The sequence below is a fragment of the Malaclemys terrapin genome, chromosome 1 (genome assembly GCF_027887155.1).
Source record: "Malaclemys terrapin pileata isolate rMalTer1 chromosome 1, rMalTer1.hap1, whole genome shotgun sequence".
NCBI lineage: Eukaryota > Metazoa > Chordata > Testudines > Emydidae > Malaclemys > Malaclemys terrapin.
Genome location: NC_071505.1, coordinates 132,719,098 through 132,734,001, shown reverse-complemented (window position 1 = coordinate 132,734,001; position 14,904 = coordinate 132,719,098). Strand labels below are relative to the sequence as shown.

At 46.6% G+C, this 14,904-nt stretch overlaps 1 protein-coding gene across 2 annotated transcripts in view; it reads left to right on the top strand.

The window, feature by feature from the left end:
• Positions 1 to 502: 502 nt before the first annotated feature.
• GALNT8 (polypeptide N-acetylgalactosaminyltransferase 8) overlaps positions 503 to 14,904 on the top strand; it is a 40,607-nt gene continuing 26,205 nt past the window's right edge. The window contains exons 1-2 of one of the 2 annotated variants that reach the window (XM_054039184.1): positions 503 to 864; positions 10,443 to 10,749. In XM_054039184.1, coding sequence (XP_053895159.1) covers positions 651 to 864; positions 10,443 to 10,749 — 521 coding nt within the window. In that variant the 5' untranslated portion in view covers positions 503 to 650. Of the gene's footprint in view, positions 865 to 10,439; positions 10,750 to 14,904 lie in introns of both variants that reach the window. The other variant, XM_054039175.1, reaches the window with a different exon arrangement.

The following is a 14,904-nucleotide window of genomic DNA, read 5'->3' as shown; positions in this document are numbered from 1 at the left end:
GTAACTTTCACTCTACGCATCCGAAGAAGTGAGGTTTTTACTCACGAAAGCTTATGCCCAAATAAATCTGTTAGTCTTTAAGGTGCCACCAGACTCCTTGTTGTTTTTGTAGATACAGACTAACACGGCTACCCCCTGATACTTGAATCCTCAGGGGATACACAATGACCTCACTCTACAGGATACTATCTTCACCTGTTCTGTTTCACATGCAGACATATAAAAATCTCATCAGATGATCCTGATAAGTGACAAAGGAATCACTTGCAGATTTATTGTGTGTGTGTTTTTTCCTGACAGCCATCCAGCAATATTAGACCTCCGGCAACATGTGCCACATGAGAGCAATCAAATCCTTTAATTCACTAGGCAAGTCTGTTAGAGCTATGTACCTTCCCATTAAAAGGTAATTTGTATAGCACATAGTGTAGGTAAAAGGCTGAAAACGCCCATCCCTTCCAGGTACTGTAAATAATTGCTGCCTGCTCTCTGACACATTCAAGTTCAAAGAGATCGCTCCACCTGAGCAATCTTGATGTCTGCTCCAAAGAGGTCTTTTTGGAACTAATTTGGGGCAGCAACGACTTACACGGCTCTGCAGCTGAATAAGAATCACTACGAGGACAGATATATATTTAGAGAGAGAGAGCATGGTGTCATTGAGAAGATTACCAGGTCTCTTCCCAACAGTGCTGTTTCTTGTATCCACTGCAAATATCTTCCTTGTGTTTTATGTGAAGAATGTAATACAAGAACTGAAAAAGGAAAGCCACGGATACTTAGAGGTTCACCCCCGATCTCTCCGCCAAGAAAATGCAGTAATTGAACGGCTGGACCGTTTGGAGATGTATATTCACAACATCTGTAAGTAAAACACATTGCTGTTCAGCAGCATATTTAGAACATCTAACTTCACTAGAATTAGGTCTCTGAATTCTTTTGCCCTGTGGGCACTGTTGTAGCATTTTAGAAGTAATTCATGTTTGTATGTGTTTCTTGGGATTTGTCTGAACACATTTTCTCTGCAATATTCTGATTTAGAAAAGATTTGAGGATTTCTCTGTCATATCTACAAGGAAATGCCACTTGCCCTTACCTGCTTTGCTTTCTGGGCTGGTATCACCCTAAACTGTCTTGGAGTTGGGACAGGTCTTAATCATTTAGGGGCCCGTAGCTATAGATCTTGGAACCAGCAAGATTTGCAGCATTAGATGGAAGAGATTAAGATCAAATGTGAAACACTTGGCAAAGCTGATCACACCAGCAGATTAATCACACGGAAAAATAATTTCTTAGATTTTGTTGTTGCTGTAAGAAATATATTGTGAGAAATGAATCTGTTTTGAAAGTAAGAGAGGCCTTGGGAATCCTCTTGCTCATTTCACCTGGCCTCTGCTGTTGTGGGAAGCAAAGGATTTGAACACGGGAAGCCATGACCAGGCCCTGTTTTTGTTCTTCTCATTCCCTGAGCTAGAAGGCACTGGCAGACATGCTATTGGGAAAGGGGGTTGCTGAGATTGGTGATAGCTGCTGACTGACCTGTGTTCAAAAGCAGCACTGAGAGCTGAAGGGAAGGTTGTTTAACCCTCAGAATACAGAATGAGGCAACTAACTTCTAAGGGTATGTCTACACTAGAGCTGGGTATGTCTACACTACCTTTCCAGCTCAGGTAGACATACCCGCACTAGCTCTGATTGACCTAGCACGCTAAACAAAGCAGTGGAGCTGCAGGAGGGGCTAGCCACCCTGAGTATGATCCCATCTGAAACCCTAGGTACGTACTTGGGTGGCTAACCCCTCCTGCTGCTCAGACCGCTACACCTATTTTTAGTGCTCAATCTGTTTCAGCATGTGTATGTTTGCCTGAGCTGGGAATTACACCTCCTGGCTGCAGTGCAGACATACCTTGAATGGGATGGAATATTTATGTAAGAAGAGATCAGGGCTTTATGACTGAAGATGTAGGAAATCCCTGTGTCAGGAATTCATTCTGAGAGGGATTTTGTTTGGAATGGTGTCACAGGGTAGCTGGCCCCTGTGGCTAGAATAAGTCCAGCTCCCCTGGACCAGAGCCGGTGAGTCCAAACCAGTCAATTAAAGAGAGAGATGGACGGAGACAGATTGTGCCCTGGGGAGCGAAAGCCGCACCGGATGCAGCTAGCTCCTGTGGTGGGTCCCTGGATCAAGGGTCCATAGACTCAGGGAAGCAGCCCTGGGGCTATTGCTTCAAGAAGGGAGCAGAGCCTGCTGAAACTGGGAAACTGCTGGGAGTAATAGTGCCAGAGACCATCCAGAGGGGTCACCCTGAAGCCAGAGGCTAAGGAATGAGCTAAAACTGGTTTTCTGTTTGTTTGCTAACCTCCGTTAAGGAAATAAACCTCCTTGTAAAAGACTGGATGTGGCAGCACATGCTTTGGACTGGATAGATGCCTGGCCCAGTGACACATGGTACTAGAAGTGGGATTGCCAGCCTGCCCTGGAATAAGGGGAAAGATGGAGGCGATAATCTGCCTGTTAGTGGCAGGACAGCAATAGCAGACCTTGGCCCTGCTGATACAATTGATGGAAAACCAATAGAAACAGCAGGAGGCCACGTTTGCTGCACAACAGAGGTGACAAGAAGTTTGCTCCAAATAACAGGAGTGAATACAGAAAAGGTTAGGCTGAACCACACCTGGTAACAAAGCTGGTGTTGGGACTAGTGGCTGGTTGGTCCCAGGCCTAGAGAAGCTTGGACTGGAAGATGATGCTGAGGCCTTCCTCTGAACATTTGAGTGGGTGGCAAAGGTGGCAGACTGGTAGGTGTTGACAGGGGTGGCCGCATAGCACCTTCCTAGTGGGTGAGGAGCAAGCAGCTTACCTGGCAGTAAGAGATGAGATGGTGAACGCCTATCCAGTGGTGAGGGCTGCCATCCTGGACTGAATAGGGCTGAGTCCTGAGGCATATAGACACAGGTTGTGAGTAGAACTGTTCCCACAAGGGACCTGATGGTAGTAGTGGCCCAGAAATTATGGAACCTTGCGACACGGTGGCTCTGTCCTGAGACCAGTTCAGTGGAGAAAGTCATGTTGGAGCAATTCCTGAAAGTTCTACCGAGGGGTCAAAGAGCTGGCCTTAGTGGGGGAAGAGGTGGAATGAGCTGAAGCCTTCTTTGAGGAGAAAGGAGACAAGTGGCCAGGGCACTATGATAAACAGGTGAATTCAGTAGGGAATGACCCAGGGAAGCTCACAAGGGAGAAATACCTTGAGTAACCAAAACCCAGGGACACGCAGGACCTACAAGGGACCCAGATAGCCCCACCATTTATTGCAAATACTGGTGAGAGGGAACCAGAGGGGCCCTATGGTTTGCTTCAGGTGTGACCAGTCTGGGCATAGTAAACTGTTAGTAGAGTGGGACTACGTGGGAGACCGCTCCAAAACTCTCTTAGAGTTGGACAGGGCTTAATCATGTAAGGACCCACAGGAGCCCCACTGCAGCTAGTAGAAGTTAGGGTGGGGGAACAGTAGTTGAGGGACTTGTCGACTCAGGTTGTGGGTGCATGCTGGTTCAGGAAGATCAGGTGAGGGTATGAAGCCTGGACAAGCACCTCTAAGTACACATCTCCTATACCCATGGTAAGACCCGCATCTATCCCACCGCAGAAGTTGATCTGGAGGTTCATAATCGAAGAGCTCGACTGCATGCTGCAGCGGTCAAGAGCCTGCCTTGGTCCACCATTCTGTGGTGAGACTGGGCAGATTTCCCAGCTCTCGTACAACAGGGGCTAAAATAAGAGCCCAGGACCAGGCTTGGTGGCACGCTGGGGAGGCCCAAATGAAATCTCAAATCTCCCAGGGGAATGTGGGAACCCAAACAAAATCCCAGATTCAAAAGGGTACCATGGGGACCCAGGCTGAACTACCTGTAAAATAAGCCAGTGTGGGGACTCAGACAGGACTACTCCAACAAGTAGTGTCCTAAATAGGGAGCCAGGGAGAGAAACAGGGTTCCAGTGCAGGGAAAGAGATAGCACAGTTCTATTTTATAGCTCCCCTGCAAAGGCCTGGTGAGTTTATAGAACAACTGGAGTCAGCGGAAAGCAAATTATGGAACCTCAAGTTCAAGAAAGAACAACTAGCCACAGATCTCCAATTCACTGAGGAGAACAGAGAATGTTTACTCCTCATGGTTCACAAACTTGAGACTGAAGTAGAGACTCTGGGCACAGAGACAGAAAAGCCTAGTCAAGCAGCTACTCCAAAGTCCAGGCGATGGAGATAAGACTATGTAGGGACTATGCCCCGTGAGACTGGGTATGTGACCCTGACACCACTGCATAATATTCAAGGTGACTGGGACTGAGAGTTCATGCTTGGGGGCAGGACCTCTAGGACTCAGAGAACACTCCGTGACTGGATGGGACTTGTGGGAAATGATAGTTGAAATGTTAGTATTATGTTAAACCACTGAGGAGAATAGTTGGGTTGGATTAAGAAAAACTTTCAGGCCCTGAAATGTTGTAAAATGAATGATGTTGCAGAATGTTGGTGCAGAACAGTGTTTTTGCACGGAGAGGGGTGAGAGTAGCCCTGTGAGGCTACCTCACAAGAAGGAAAATATATGCATTTTTTATTCCTGGAAAACTGGGGGTAAAGGTACGTCACAGAGTGGATAGACTAAACCCAGTGCCCCTGAACCAGAGCAGGTGAATCCAGTCCAGGCAATTAAAGAGGGCTGGGCTGCTATAAAGGGCTGTTGGGAGAGGGACGAAGCCAGGCTGTGCCATGGGGAAAGAAACCCACTCTGGAGTGGAGCTAGCTTTTGTTGAGGTCGCTGCAAAGGGCCAGGGGCTCAGAGAAGCAGCCCTGGGGCTGTGTTGCTCCAAGAAGGGAGCAGAGCTGACTGAAACTGGGAAGCTGCCAAGGAGCATCCCTGTGGTGGGAAGAACATCTCAACAGCCCAACACTGTGGCATTTAATTTCAAAAGGCAGAACTATGCAAAAATGAGGGGGTTAGTTAAACAGAAGTTAAAAGGTACAGTGACTAAAGTGAAATCCCTGCAAGCTGCATGGGCACTTTTTAAAGACACCATAATAGAGGCCTAACTTCAATGTATACCCCAAATTAAGAAACACAGTAAAAGAACTAAAAAAGAGGCACTGTGGCTTAACAACCATGTAAAAGAAGCAGTGAGAGATAAAAAGACTTCCTTTAAAAAGTGGAAGTCAAATCCTAGTGAGGCAAATAGAAAGGAGCATAAACGCTGCCAAATTAAGTGCAAGAATGTAATAAGAAAAGCCAAAGAGGAGTTTGAAGAATGGCTAGCCAAAAACTCCAAAGGTAATAACAAAATGTTTTTTAAGTACATCAGAAGCAGGAAGCCTGCTAAACAACCAGTGGGGCCCCTTGATGATCGAGATACAACAGGAGCGCTTAAAGACGATAAAGTCATTGCGGAGAAACTAAATGGATTCTTTGCTTCAGTCTTCACATCTGAGGATGTTAGGGAGATTCCCAGACCTGATCTGGCTTTTGTAGGTGACAAATCTGAGGAACTGTCACGGATTGAAGTGTCATGAGAGGAGGTTTTGGAATTAATTGATAAACTTAACATTAACAAGTCACCGGGACCAGATGGCATTCACCCAAGAGTTCTGAAAGAACTCTAATGTGAAGTTGCGGAACTGTAACTAAGGTTTGTAACCTGTCCTTTAAATCGGCTTCTGTACCCAATGACTGGAAGTTAGCTAATGTAACGTCAATATTTAAAAAGGGCTCTAGAGGTGATCCCGGCAATTACAGACCGGTAAGTCTAACTTCTGTACCGGGCAAATTAGTCGAAACAATAGTTAAGAATAAAATTATCCGACGCATAGAAAAACATAAACTGTTGAGCAATAATCAGCATGGTTTCTGTAAAGGGAAATCGTGTCTTACTAATCTATTAGAATTCTTTGAAGGGGTCAACAAACATGTGGACAAGGGGGATCCAGTGGACATAGTGTACTTAGATTTCCAGAAAGCCTTTGACAAGGTCCCTCACCAAAGGCTCTTATGTAAATTAAGCTGCCATGGGATAAAAGGGAAGGTCCTTTCATGCATTGAGAACTGGTTAAAAGACAGGGAATAAAGGGTAGGAATTAATGGTAAATTCTCAGAATGGAGAGGGGTAACTAGTGGTGTTCCCCAAGGGTCAGTCCTCGGACTGATCCTATTCAACTTATTCATAAATGATCTGGAGAAAGGGGTAAACAGTGAGGTTTCAAAGTTTGCAGATGATACTAAACTGCTAAAAATAGCTAAGTCCAAAGCAGACTGTGAAGAACTTCAAAAAGATCTCACAAAACTAAGTGATTGGGCAACAGAATGGCAAATGAAATGTAATGTGGATAAATGTAAAGCAATGCACATTAGAAAAAATAACCCCAACTATACATACAATAGGATGGGGGCTAATTTAGCTACAACAAGTCAGGAAAAAGAGTCATTGTGGATAGTTCTCTGAAAATGTCCGTGCAGTGTGCAGAGGCGGTCAAAAAAGCAAACAGGATGTTACGAATCATTAAAAAGGGGATAGAGAATAAGCCTGAGAATATATTATTGCCCTTATATAAATCGATGGTACGCCCTCATCTCGATTACTGCGTACAGATATGGTCTCCTCATCTCAAAAAAGATATACTGGCACTAGAAAAGGTTCAGAAAAGGGTAACTAAAATGATTAAGGGTTTGGAACGGGTCCCATATGAGGAGAGATTAAAGAGGCTAGGACTCGTCAGCTTGGAAAAGAGGAGACTAAGGGAGGATATGATAGAGGTATATAAAATCATGAGTGATGTGGAGAAAGTGGATAAGGAAAAGTTATTTACTTATTCCCATAATACAAGAACTAGGGGTCACCAATGAAATTAATAGGCAGCAGGTTTAAAACAGATAAAAGGAAGTTCTTCTTCACGCAGCGCACAGTCAACTTGTGGAACTCCTTGCCTGAGGAGGTTGTGAAGGCTAGGACTATAACAGAGTTTAAAAGAGAACTGGATAAATTCATGGTGGTTAAGTCCATTAATGGCTAATAGCCAGGATGGGTAAGGAATGGTGTCCCTAGCCTCTGTCAGAGGGTGGAGATGGATGGCAGGAGAGAGATCACTTGATCATTGCCTGTTAGGTTCACTCCCTCTGGGGCACCTGGCATTGGCCACTGTCGGTAGACAGGATACTGGGCTAGATGGACCTTTGGTCTGACCCGGTACGGCCTTTCTTATGTTCTTATGAGCAGGGATGCCAGAGACCCCTGGACCTGAAGCTAGAGTCTAAGAAATAAGCAAAGACTGTTTGATAACCTCTGTTAAGGAAATAAACCTCCTTGCGAAAGACTTTGGAGCTGGGGAGAAACCCAGCCTAGTGACAAATGGGTGTAGTCCTTCAGCTTTACTCAAGTGAGTTGTCCCACTGAAATCACCCAGATATGTGCTGCAGTATCAGGCCTTCAGTCCGTGCTGTCATTAGGATTTTTTCCCCCATCCTCGCTAGGCCTTTTCTGTTCCACCAGACTGGTATCAGTGGTGGGAGGGATAGTGCAGCCAAGGCACTGCCAGCTGCCATGGTTTTAGAATCAACATGTTGTCTAGAGCAGCGTTCCTCAAATGCGGCCAGGAGGGATCGGCACCCTGCGGAATGCACAGCCTCCTTGGGGGCTCTGGGCAGCGCCTCTGGAGTCACACTTGCCAGTGTGCGCAGTGCTGGAGGTGACTCTTGTCAGTGGCTATTGTGTTTGGTCACCAGGGTGTTCCCCAGGGCAGCTCCCCCACTCCTGCCTGGCCATGGCACGGGGAGTCTGGGACTCTGCAGGCGGACAGTGAGTTCCCAGCCCACCTTCCCCAGGGCGGGTTTCATTCAACGTCCATGGGCAGCAGGGACAGTGAGATGGGTTGGCGTTTCCCCCACATGGGGCCACACTCACTCTTTACAACAGCTCAGCGGCTCTGGGCTGTTGCAGGGCTTGGCAGCTCCCCGGCAGGAAGAGGGGCTTCTACTCTGTGACATGCTCCGAGCACAAGAATAGGAGCAAAGTCCATGTGTGCTGAATGGGGAGTGCTACGTCCCACTGCCTTCCGTACATAAATAAATTACAATGATTTGGACAATATTTATCTGTTTCCCCCTAAAGTTAATTATGTATTTTAGGAAAAATTGTCAGAGCGGCCACCAGCAAGAGTTGGTAGCCGCACTCTGAGGCCATCAAAACATTTGTTGTGAGAACCCCTGGTCTAGACTTACTCTGCCATTAGATAGGCTTGTGAGTACCAGGGAAAGGGGATACAGAGCAAGGATATACAGCACAGTGATCAGCCAGAGATGAAAGCAGCCCTTTCAAATGTCTCTTAGGAAGCCCTGGAATTGGCTCAGACTATGTGGGTTCACTTCTCTAACTCTAGTAATAAGTATCCCAGCCCAATGACCACACCACCCTTAGTGACAGAGTATGACTGTAATTCACCTGGGCACTTGCTGCTTTACATATCTATGCCAATTGCTTTTAATATCTGAAAAGTAACAGTTGTGTTCGGTTCGGTATTTGAAAAAGACACTGCTTTTGTTATTCTAAATCAAAAGGCAAAATCTCTCTTACAAGGGCTCTGTGGCATACAAGTCTTTAAGGGACATTTTTCCTTTTGAAATAAATACAGGAATTTACGATCCAATAAAATAATCATCAGGAGAAATAAAGTTAAAATGTTAATATTAAAAAGTTAATGTGTAACAACAACCCTGCACACACTGATGGCACTTCTGCTTAGCGAAGTTCAAAAATAAATATAAATATCTGAGATATATACCTATAGACAGTTATTGTGAATTCCCTGCCTTTTTGATACAGCCTAATTTGTCAGTTCCCCCAGAAGTTTATCTAGGCAAGGGAGATATTATTAAGCAGTCATGTAATGGAGATAGGGTGGAGAGGTCGTTTGTGCTTTATGCTTAGAACTACTCTCATAGCCCATATTGCATAAGCAACATGGTTCAGATATGGCCAGATGCTGATCTTAGTTACTTCAGTGTATCACAGGGGCGGGCAAACCTTTTGGGCTGAGGGCTGCATCAGGTTCGTAAATTGTATGGAGGGCCGGTGAGGGGAGGGGGTCGTGGCCTGGCCCCCACCTCCTATCTGCACCCCCCGGGACTCCTGCCCCATGCAACCCCCCGCGTTCCCTGTCCCCTAACTGCCCCCAGACCTCCGCCGCCCCATCCAACCCCTTCTCTCATTTCTGTCGGCCCCCCCGGGACCCCTGCCCCATCCAACCACCCCTTCTCCCTGTCCCCTGCTGCCCCATCCAACTCCCCCTCCTTCCTGACTGCCCCCCAGGACCTCTGCCCCCATTCAACCCCGTTTCCCCCCTGACCACCATCCACACCCCCGTCCCCTGACCACCACCCCAAACTCCCCTGCCCTCTATCCAACCCCCCCCCCCCCGCTCCCTACCCCCTTACCATGCTGCCTGGAGCACCGGTGGCTGGTGACGCTACAGCCGCACCGCCACCACCACGCAGCACAGAGCACCGGGTCAGGCCGGGATCTGCAGCTGCGCTGCCCCAGGAGCTCACAGCCCCGCTGCCCAGAGCATTGCGCCGGCGGCGGGGCGAGCTGAGGCTGCGGGGGAGGGGGAACAGCAGGGGAGGGGCTGGGGGCTAGCCTCCCGGGCCAGGAGCTTGAGGGCCAGGCAGGACCAGCCTGCGGGTCGTAGTTTGCCCGCGGGTCGTAGTTTGCCCGCAGGTGTATCAGAACAAACTCTACTGAACTCCTTGAGTCCTGTTTCTAATATCACTTGTACACTGGTTTTCTTTCTGCATCTCTCCATTGATTTCAATGGAGTTTCTCTTTATTTACACCAGGGAAACTGAGAGAAGAATGGTTTCCTAGGGGTAGCTGTGTGAGTCTGTATCAGCAAAACAACGAGGCGTCCTTGTGGCACCTTAGAGACTAACAAATTTATTTGGGCATAAGCTTTCGTGGGCTAAAACCCACCTCATCAGATGCATTGAGTGAAAAATACAGTAGCCAGGTATAAATATACAGCACATGAAAAGATGGGAGATGCCTTACCAAGTGGGGGGTCAGTGCTAATGAGGCCAATTCAATTAGGGTCGATGTGGCCCATTCCCAACAGTTGACAAGAAGGGGTGAGTATCAACAGAGGGGAAATTATTTTTTGTAGTGAGCAGAATTTGACCAACAATATTGATATTGTTAGGACTAACTTTTGGAATCCTGCCTTTACAGATTCCTTTTTATAAAGAAGCTAGAAACTGATTCTCCTCTCATGCCAGTTTCATGGTAATTGTAACTGCATTGATTTATTCCTGATTTAAACCTGTGTGAGGAGAATCTGGCCCATTATCTTTATTACACATTATTCTCTCTTGTCATTAGACCCTAAACACACTTTATTTTTAAGCAGCAAATTCCATGAAAAAGCCCTCTCATAATGAAAGAATGAAACAGAAAGAAGATGACATAAAGCTGCCAGAGGAGTCAAAGGGTGAAATGCACCAGGCTGAGAAAGCAAAGGAGGAAGACAAGATGGAAAAGAAGGTTGTGCACAGAAAGCTGTTTCCAGATTCACATCTGTTCAAGCGCTGGGGTGCAGATTTAACAGAAGAGCAACAAACCACAGCTCAGGATCTATTCACTAAATATGGGTATAATGTTTATCTCAGTGACCGTCTGCCCCTGGATCGGCCTATTCCAGACACCAGATATCCCAGGTGCAGTATAACCCTGTACACATTCATAGGCAGATGTATGAATGTAAAGAGGTGCTATCCAAGGCCCCAAGCTGATTTGGAATGGAAGGTTATAAGGGATCCATGAGCAGATCTGGATTTGTGCTGCATTTAGTTTGATGTGTTGTTTTTTTCCTATTCACTTTCTGTATTTTACAAAGAGCAGTGGGTAATTCTCTGCACACACAAAATGCAAGTCAGGAGGTCAGAGCTTATAGGAGACATATGTAAAAGATATAATGGGGAAGTTTTAAATAAAATAGGATCTTGTTAACAATGATACATGCTAGCATAGGGGAAAAATAAAAGCAACATTCAAAAGGCCTATGCTATGTTTAAGCTCCACTTGAGCACCAAGAGTGAAATTGTCCCCTGTACACAGGGCCTGCTCAAGGAAGAAGAAAGCTAGAAAGGACAAGGAAGCTGTATTGTGTTTATACACAGCAGACAGTGTAGTCAAAAGGAGAGGGCACTGCGGGGCTGTTAGGAGATGTGAATTCCATGCCAGTGATTCATTGTGGGACATTGTGCAATTCACTCAACTGTTCTGTTCTTCACTTTTTCCATCTGAAAAAAAAAAAAAAAGGAATATTGATACATACATCTCTGTGTAATGTGCTTGGATAAAAAGGTCTATGTAACTACCTAGGTATTATTAATGGTAGGGGACAGTAAGCCCAGTATCCTATGGAAGCGTTATGATAAATGGCAGGTTGAGCTGGGAGCTGAGATTTATGAAGACGGAGAGACTGATCATGTGGCAATACATGTTAGGAGTCAGGACAAAAGTCTGGCTAAAAAACAGTAATTCAGGACTTATCACTGGCAGTGTGCTACAAGCCTCTTGAGTGCTTTCTCTCTTTCCCTAGTGCACTGTTCAAGCTCATAGACGTGATGCTCCAGTCATAAACATCACTTGTCTATACCTGTAACTAGAGCTGGTCAACAAATTTTGATTTTTTTTTTAAATGAAAACCAGGGACCCATTATTTGCAAACTGTTTTGTGAAAAATGTTCCAGTTTTTTGATCAGCATTAAGTGTACGTTCATTGACTTCAGCAGCATTACTCCTGATTTACACAAGTGTAACTGGAATCAGAATAAGATGTATCAATCTATGGAGGTGTCCCCCCTCACCATAATATCTGAGAACTTCTGACTCTCCTCTGATTTGCTCCCCAGAGGTTCCTGAAGCTGCAAAAGGGCTGTTTTAAAGGTGACTCAGAACCAACTCTCTTGAACTTTGGGAGAGTTCATATTCAGAGCTGAATGAAAATGTTGACACTCAGTTCCTACCTCAATAATGGGCCAAAACAAAACAATACTGAACAGCAGCAAAAAAGAAAAGAAATGATTAATCTCTCTGCAAACTGGTCATGTGGACCTGAGGAAAAATGATAAATTCATTCTTATCTGGTTAGGAAATCCTCCAGCTACCCACCCAACCCTTCTCATTCATTGTAATTCTATTACTTCACCGCTTTGGCCAGCTGGGAAAGATTTGTATCCTGAGAAGTAGATGGTGCCAGCTGTAGTGGGTAGAGCAAGCAACTGGAATCTTTCCCCCAAAAAGTAATGGAACAAAGAATGTGTAAACAGTATAAGGAACGAGGCGTTCTGTTGTATTGTAGGTGAGCATCTTACATGGTGCCAGCTTCAAGGATATAGAGGAATCAGATAATGCTCTGTTTTATGAGGGAGAAGATTGTCAGTTGCCAGGTTTGCTTATAAAGTTAAATGTGTTGGCTTGTGGATTTAGAAGAAGGAGGCACAGTCTGGTCTTTTAGAAGTAAGGCTTTAGTAGAACTAAAATAGGATTACATAAGCCAAAGGAGAGCAGTGTGCGCCTAGCTGTGTATCTAGTGAAGCTGACTCTGGAATGCTTCCAACCCATCTTCCTAGCCCAATCCTCTTTTCTCTAACACATGCTCTGCTCTTAAAGTCACAGTATATACGCTTAACACCTACAGTGGACATCCCAGTCCCTGAGGAGCATTGTATAAATTGATAGGGCCAGATTCTTGTTTCAGTTACATCAGTGCAAATCTGGAGTAACTATTTTGAGCCCAATAGAGTTAATCTGAATTTACACTGGCATATCTAAGAACAGACGATGGGCCATATATAGTAGATGCTGGATAATTTAAGAGTAGGTCTACACTACCTGGTAGTTCGGCGGCAAGCAAATCGAACTTCTGGGTTCAACTTATCGCGTCTTGTCTGGACGAGATAAGTCGAACCCGGAAGTGCTCGCCGTCGACTGCGGTACTCCAGCTCGGCGAGAGGAGTACCGCGAAGTCGACGGGGGAGCCTGCCTGCCGCGTCTGGACCGAGGTAAGTTCGAACTAAGGTACTTCAAACTTCAGCTACGTTATTCACGTAGGAGGGGGCTCTGGGCAGGGGCAGGGGGTTGGGGTGCAGGAGAGGGTGCAGGTTGCAGGTTTTGGGAGGGAGTTTGGTTGCAGGAGGGGGCTCTGGCCTGGGGCAGAGGGCTGGGGTGTTGGAGGGGGTGAGGACTCCGGCTGGGGATGCAGGTTCTGGTGTGGGACCAGGGACGAGGAGTTTAGGGTGCAGGAAGGGGCTCAGGCCTGGGATGGGGTTGGGATACAGGAGGGGGTGTGGGGTGTGGGCTCCGGGTGGCGCTTACCTCGGAGGGCTCCCTGGAAGCAGTGACATGTCCCTCTGAATCCTAGGTGGAGGTGCGGCCAAGTGGCTTTGTGTGCTCACCGCCTCCGCCCGCAGGTTGCAGTTCCAGGCCAATGGGAGCCGCAAAGCTGGTGCTCAGGGTGGGGGTGGCGTGCAGAACCCTCCTGGCCATCCCTCTGCCTAGAAGCTGAGGGACATGTCACTGCTTCCGGGGAGCTGCAAGGAGCCAGGTAGGGAGCCTGCCAGTCCCACCAACCAGACTTTTTACGGCCCGGTCAGCAGTGCTGACTGGAGTTGTCAGGGTCCCTTCTCGACCGGGCGTTCCAGTAGAAAACAGGACACTTGGCAACCCTAAGCTACGCACTGCAGTGAAAAGCAGGCTGTGTCCATGCTGCGGTGTGTACTACATGTCTCAGTGAAAGGCAGAGGAGGCAGCGGGGAAAGATTGAGCCTGCCAGAGCCTTTCCCTGCTGCTGTAATCTTTCCATGAGGTGGGGAAAGGCTCTGGCAGGCAGAAGGTGGTGGGACCTTTTCCCACTTCCTCTCCGTTGCCAGTGTTCCCTGGGAATAACTGCAGCAGTGAGGAAAGGCTCCCGCAGCTCCCTGATGCTGGAGCCCTTCCCCACTGCAGAGAGCCTTCCCCATGCTGCCGAAAGAAGCATGCAGCATAGACTTACCTTTTAATGTGCAGCAACAACCGAAAAAATGTATAAGCCACTAGCTTTCTAAGAAAGGGCCAGGGAATAATGAGTTATGTATTTTCATGCCATTATATAAACCATGGGTCAGTCCTAACTTTGAATACTGTATCAAGGTTAAAAAATGCAACAAACACAGAAAGCACCAGAAAAAGGCAACAAAAATGGCCAAAGGCCTAAAGAGGTATCTTGCATTTGCAAATTTCCATATACAGAGAGGAAAAACTAGGGCTGGGATTTTCAAAGATGTCTGTGGGAGTTAGCTGCCCAAATCCCAGAGAATAAGAACATAAGAATGGCCCTACTGGGTCAGACCAAAGGTCCATCTAGCTCAGTATCCTGTCTTCTGACAGTGGCCAGTGCCAGGTGCCCCAGAGGGAATGAACAGAACAGGTAATCATCAAGTGATCCATCCTCTGTCACTCATTCCCAGCTTCTGGCAAACAGAGGCTAGGGACACCATTCCTGCCCATCCTGGCTAATAGCCATTGATGGACCTATCCACCATGAATTTATCTAGTTCTTTTTTGAACCCTGTTATGATCTTGGCCTTCACAACATCCTCTGGCAAGGAGTTCCACAGGTTGACTGTGCATTGTGTGAAGAAATACTTCCTTTTATTTGTTTTAAACCTGCAGCCTATTAATTTCATTTCGTGACCCCCCTAGATCTTGTGTTATGAGAAGTAGTAAACAACACTGCCTTATCTACTTTCTCTACACCAGTCATGATTTTATAGACCTCAATCATATCTCCCCTTAGCTGTCTCTTTTCCAAGCTGAAAAGTCCCAGT